At 48.6% G+C, this 6000-nt stretch overlaps 1 protein-coding gene across 3 annotated transcripts in view; it reads right to left on the bottom strand.

The window, feature by feature from the left end:
- Window positions 1-285: 285 nt before the first annotated feature.
- The window catches only part of LOC113259842 (beta-galactosidase-1-like protein 2), a 47479-nt gene continuing 41764 nt past the window's right edge, over window positions 286-6000 (bottom strand). For 2 of the 3 annotated variants that reach the window (XM_048217496.2, XM_057316875.1), the window contains 6 exons: window positions 5356-5427; window positions 4994-5072; window positions 2620-2707; window positions 2213-2324; window positions 1666-1782; window positions 286-1405 (listed from right to left, as the gene is read on the bottom strand). In XM_048217496.2, the coding sequence (XP_048073453.1) occupies window positions 1319-1405; window positions 1666-1782; window positions 2213-2324; window positions 2620-2707; window positions 4994-5072; window positions 5356-5427 (555 nt within the window). In that variant the 3' untranslated portion in view covers window positions 286-1318. The remainder of the gene's footprint in view (window positions 1406-1665; window positions 1783-2212; window positions 2325-2619; window positions 2708-4993; window positions 5073-5355; window positions 5428-6000) is intronic. The other variant, XM_057316874.1, reaches the window with a different exon arrangement.

Here is a 6000-nt window from a genome sequence, read left to right as displayed (position 1 = left end):
CTTGGCTGTCCAGCCCATTCTTACCACCTGCCCACCAGCACCAGAACGGATCTGTATATGACTTCTCCTCCCCAAGGGCACTTCCGATCCACGATGACATTTCAGGCAGAATGAAGGTCAGGAGGAAGGTGGTAAGGAGCCAGGGGCTGGATCATCCCCTAACCGGGTAAAGTCAGTGTCTAGGCCTTGAGTGCCAGATGGGCTAAATGGGTGCCTGACCCCACAATGCCTTTGCCTGTGATAAACAGGGGCACAGACAGATCAGAAAAGTATCACCAAAAAGGGTTTGCTTCAACTCTCTTGCTTTATTGCAATTCAGGACAGTGAACCAGAGCTAACCCAGTGGATTCAAACCCCAGAACAAGCGCCTCAAACTTGGCCAGACAATTGCAAAGCAAGGCTGCCTCTCCTCCCTGCTGCTTAGTTACAGGAAGCTGAGGGAGAGAGACTGAGCTGGAGGTGGATCTGGGATAGGCCTGTGGGCCCCGTGGCTACACCAGCATTCCGGGGAGACTACCTGCCCTGGCCCCTGGAGCTGGGCCTACAGATCAGGGTGTGGTTCCTACTAGGCTCTGCATTCCCTCCTCAGCTGATGCTTCTTCTCACTGAGTAAAACTGGAAATACTCTCTAATTCAGGAAAGTAAGTGGCTGAGTATTTCTGTTTCTCCTAAGCTTGGCTTGTCATCCTGTCAGATGTAATTAGAGTGGAAATGAGAAGGAGAAGACGTGTGTGTCTCTCAAACAGAATTTCTTCCAGAATCCCAGAGAAGGCTTGGGGAGGGTTGAGAAGAACAAAGATGATTCAGGTGAGACATCCACCAGCTTCCCTATCCTCTACAAATGGTGACAAACCTTCTGTTTCAGATGAAAAGGGGCCAGGAGTGGCGTGGCTGAGCACAGGTGAGAACATCATAGGAGCAAACTTGTGTCTAGAAGTCACGCCCAACTTAGGGCCCCAGGAATCATCACGTGGACATCTGATTAGACATTCCTACCCTAGAGAGGCATCCCTCTGTCGTCTCCCAGAAAAGAATGGAAGTAGGAAAGGTGCCCGCAACAAAGCCCAGTCACGAAGCCACTTAGGTAAGAAGGGGGTCCCTCCTTCCTATTCCACTTTTCTTCCTTAGTTCTTCCAAATTTAGGGTCTTGAACTGATTGGTGGGCCTTGCTGTAGCCACGTGGCTGCCTGAGGATGCTACTTAAAGAAACTCTCCTGCATGGGAGTGTGTGAGGGAGCAGAGCACCAGCCTCTGGTCAGCTGGGAGGATGGTGGTGCTCTCCTGCTTCCTGCCACCAGGGGGCGCAGGACGGCGCCGCTCAATCAAGGTACTGGCTCCTGCCTAGGTGGGGTGTCTCAGTGAACTGTATCACAGGGCCTGCCATCTTCTCCTCGAAAACAATAACCTGGGGGAGAGAAGGGCTGGTGTGTGACAGCAGCAGAGGTTTGTCTTGGAGCCAGATAGGGGAAGGGATTGAGAACCACACTGGAAGGAACAGGGACCCACAACTCATCAGCACCAAGGAGGAATACAGAAGGGGCTGGCTAAACCTTCTGCCCCCTCTCCTACCCTAACCAACCTAAATAGACTGAGACTCAGGCCCCCAGGGAAATACTATGATACCGGGGAGGGCTGGGGAAGGGAAGAAGCTGCCAGTGCTCCCACCTGGTTGATGCCTTGGTCCAACCAGGCACCTGGGAGGTAGAGAGTCTCCTGGGGTCCAATGTTCCAGTAGCGTCCAAGGTTTTGGCCATTGACGAATACAACCCCCTTCTCCCAGCCCTTTAATCAGAGTGGGAAAGGGATTAGTTGACCACGAAAGCCACCGAGTATAAAGTCACATGGGAAGACAGAGACAGACACATGCCATGCGCTCTTCTCTCAGCATCCAAGATATCAGCGTGAATGAATATTTCAACAGCCATGAGGTTAACATATGTGTGTTCTATCGCCTGTATCCACTAGCTCTAAGCCTCTCCAGCAAGGTACCCAAGAGCAGACCTGGACCCTGAGAAGCACCACCAGGTAGTTCTTCTGCTCTGAGTCTACTCCCCCACCCCAGGGAAGTCCCAGGGGCCTTTCAGAGAAGGCAACACAGAGAATCTCTGGGTACAGGTGGTATAGAGGGCTCCAGCAAGGACAGGTACAGGGCTTGGGCTCAGCGCTCTCTGAGGGAAGACTAGAGAACCCAGGCAGGGAGGGGACTACAAACCTCCAGCTTCATGAAGGTGTCAAAAGGGGAAAGGGAAATTGACAAGGCACCCAAAAAGAAAGCAGGGAACATAGGTTCTTCAGGGATAGGGCTCCATTTGTCGACGCTGAACCTATGAACAGAATGGAAGACAAGAAAGAAAGGAGGGCACTTTCTCAGATTTGGACCCTGTCCCGAATCTAATTACAAAGGCATTCCAAGTCCCCCCCTAACCTGTTAACCAGGGTATCATGGAAATTCCCTAGTCTCTAGCGCTGGTACTGCCCCTAACTTGGGCAAGTTGCTCTGGGTTCTGGGTCTGTTTACACTTGAGTGAGAGGGGCTAGGGCAGAGCAGTTCTCTGGGCCTTCCTGCCTCTTACTGCATGTTATCCATGGGTTCACAAACTTCATGGGGTGGGGACTCACCTCTGAAAAAAGCTCTTTTTCATATCCAGACTGTAGATTCTGAATTTTTTCAGGGGAGAATCATTCAGATAGATATTTCCAATTAAACCTATGGGAAGGAGGCAAGGAAACATGAATGAGGCCAAAGGCAGGGGCACAGCTGACCCAGCTAAGGCTCTGCACATACATGGAGAATTTCTGAAAAGTTCCAGTGAGGATTCCTCCAGAAGTATATACTCCCTACAGAGCTCTCCATATGGCATAAAACCTTCTCTAGAAATCCCAGAGGAGAAAAGAATGAGTCATAGTGGTGTTTGCCAGGACCTCCCTAGGATTTGTGTGGAAGAATACACCCAAGGGCAATGAGAGCTGAGAATGTCACTGGGTGAGAACAATCTCTGGCCTCTCTCTGAAGGGGAAGCTCCCTTTTGGGGATAAGAATTACAACACAATAAAACGAGGCTCAAAGGGCAGATAATCAAGTGGTCACAGCAGTTCTAACTTAGCTTCAAGGTCAGATTCAGTGGGGTCCCAGACTAAACAGACTTAATAACTCAGCCAGAAATCTTCTACATAACCTAGGATTAAAGATATATTAAGTATTTAAAATGTGAACAGATGGCAATATGACTTGGAGATCCAAGTCCGAGGACCCACACACACTTGCACGGTGAATAGCTAGTGGCTTGGGGAAGGGGCCAGCAATGTTAGTCCTGGAGCAGCTCCCACGGTCCTCACAATCATGGAGCTGCTGAGTTGCTAGAGAGGGAATGTGAATAGGATGGGAAGTGCAGACTCTTAATTTGCAGGTGCAGGTGTGGGGGAAGGGGAGGTCTTTGACTTACAGGGGAGAAGTACTCCACAGTGACAGTCCAGAGCACATTTTACTCAGGAACCTAGGGAGGCAAAGACTGGGAATAGGGTGAACCTGGCAATCCCTTTCTGACCACAGGAAAGCAAAGGAAGTGAAGACGGGCCTGGAGATGGAGCTCCTTAGGGAAGAAGCCAAGATCCAGAGAGGAACACTGGGGGATTATTTAGGGGAAAAGGAAGGTAAGCCTGGACAGTGCTAGAAGCTACCATGAGGCCTATCTGGAGAGGGCCAAACCCCAAGACCCAAGAAACCCCCAATGGCTGGGCCACAGCACTTCCCAGGCAGGAAAGGAAGGGGTGCACAAGTTTCCTCATTACAAAGGCAAACACCCATGAGAGAGTTGGGAGGTCACCAGTATCCCTTACCATAGCAGGATTTATTTCTCTAAATTCTTGTGTTATAACTTACATGAAACCACCTACATTTTGATAGATGAAAAGGAAGAGGCCAATTTAAGCACAGAAGGTTTAGAAGGCCAGGAAAAATAAAATGAGTTGGTGGAATATTCCTAGGGGAGGATTCCATCAAGAGCCTTTTTTTCCTGTATGTACTTCCTCCTCCCTACCACAAATGAGATCATCGGTGGGTTTCCACAGTGGATCAAGAAAAGAAATTCTGGGGCACCTGGGTGGCTTAGCCAGTTAAGTGTCCAACTCTTGGTTTCAGTTCATGTCATAATTTCAGGGTCTTGAGATCAATCCCTGTGTTGGGCTCCATGCTCAGCACAGAGTCTGCTTGAGATTCTCTCCCTTTCCCTCCCTTTCTGCCTCTCCCCCCATTCACATTTGTGCGTGCTCGCTCTCTCTCCCTCTAAAATAAATAAATAAAAACTCTTAAAAAAAGAAAAAAGAAAAGAAGAGAAAAGGAAGAAAAGAAAAGAAAGAAAAGAAAAGAAAACAAAAGAAAAGAAAAGAAAACAAAAGAAAAGAAAAGAAAAGAAAAATTCAGAGTGGAGACCCAAGGAGGCAGGGGTCCTATGCCATTTTTGGCTTCCTGGGAATCCCCTTCCTTAAGCCTCACCACCCCCAGCCCAGCCCCAGCAGATAGCCCCTGCTAAAGCAGACTGCAACCCAGGGAGATCTGGAGAGGCTGGCTCAGCGTTCCCTGTGTGTTCACCATGGACATGTGGACAACATGCAAAAGAAAGAGGTCAGAACCCAAGTGGGCCTTTCGGAAGGCACACTTCCCCTCTCTCCAATGGGGTTCCATGAGTTAACTCCTTCCAATGGGCCTCTGCAACCCACCTCTCTCTAACGGGTCTCCATGATCCACCTCCCTCCAATGGGTTTCCATCACCTACCTCCCTCCAATGGGCCTCCACAAACCACCTCCTTCCAGTGGGCCTCCATGACCCACCTCCCTTCAATGGGTTTCCACAATCCAATTCCCTCCAATGGGCCACCATGACTCCACCTCACTACAGTCAGCCTCCATGACCAGCTGGTGCACTGGTTTGAAGAAAAGATAGCCAGGCATTGCTGAGCCCTAGAAGCTCTTCTCTCAGCACATGCTATGACCCACCTTTGCGCTGGTCATCAATGTTATCCCCGTAGTTGACTCGCCCGCGATTCTCCACCAAGATCCTCAGCCTGGTGTAACCCTGCCAGGAACATAGTGGTCGATGATGACCACCTGATTACCCAGCCATAAGATCACAGCTGCACCTCAGAGTTTCTTTGTGGAACCCCAATTCTTCCCTGAACTCTGAGAATGGGGGTGAAAGAGTACCCGCTGATCAGATAGCAATGTTTTGCCCCTTTTTCCATCAGCAGCTCTGTGGTTAAGGAGCCTCCTGTCTTCCAGGTCTTCCTCTTTCACTCCCACCAAATCTGCTCAGGAAGCAGCTGATGCTAGCCATCACCCAGCTCCCTAGGATAACAAACCTGGATCAAGGGAATAACAATCTTCTTCCTTTCATAGTCCAAGAATCCTACAGACACTGTGTTCACAAATACCTGCCAAATGAATAGACAGAAAGCATCCATGGTCGACAGGAGGGAGGCATTAGAGGCATCTCTGATAAGCAAAGAAATGGGTAACATTATGTGTGTGCAGTGAAAATGGGGGTAAGCCAGGCATAGAGGAAAAACAAATGCCCATGATTGCAGCTGAAAAGGACAGCAGAGCTGATGGCGATGGGCCATTTCTACACACTGGTAACAGGCAGATATGTGAGCACTGAGGAGAGAGTCAGATGCATATGGTAGGGCTTGATGACTACAAGGTCACAAGAAATAAGAGAAGATGCCCCAAGATTAGAGCAGAAATCAATGGTATAGAAATCCAAAAATAAATAAATAAATAAATAAATAAATAAATAAATAAATAAATTAAGTAGAACAGATCAAGGAAAGTAGGAGCGGGTTTGTTGAAAGAATCAGTAAGATCGATAAACCCCTTGCCAGATTTATCAAAAATAAAAGAGAAAGGACCCAAATAAATAAAAACATGAATGACAGAGGAGAGAAATCACAACCAACACTGAAGAAATACACACAATTATGAGACATATTATAAGCAATTATATG

This window comes from Ursus arctos, unplaced genomic scaffold, assembly GCF_023065955.2.
Source record: "Ursus arctos isolate Adak ecotype North America unplaced genomic scaffold, UrsArc2.0 scaffold_22, whole genome shotgun sequence".
Lineage (NCBI taxonomy): Eukaryota > Metazoa > Chordata > Mammalia > Carnivora > Ursidae > Ursus > Ursus arctos.
The sequence above is the reverse complement of the archived record's forward strand: the minus strand, read 5'-3'. Positions and strand labels throughout refer to the sequence as shown.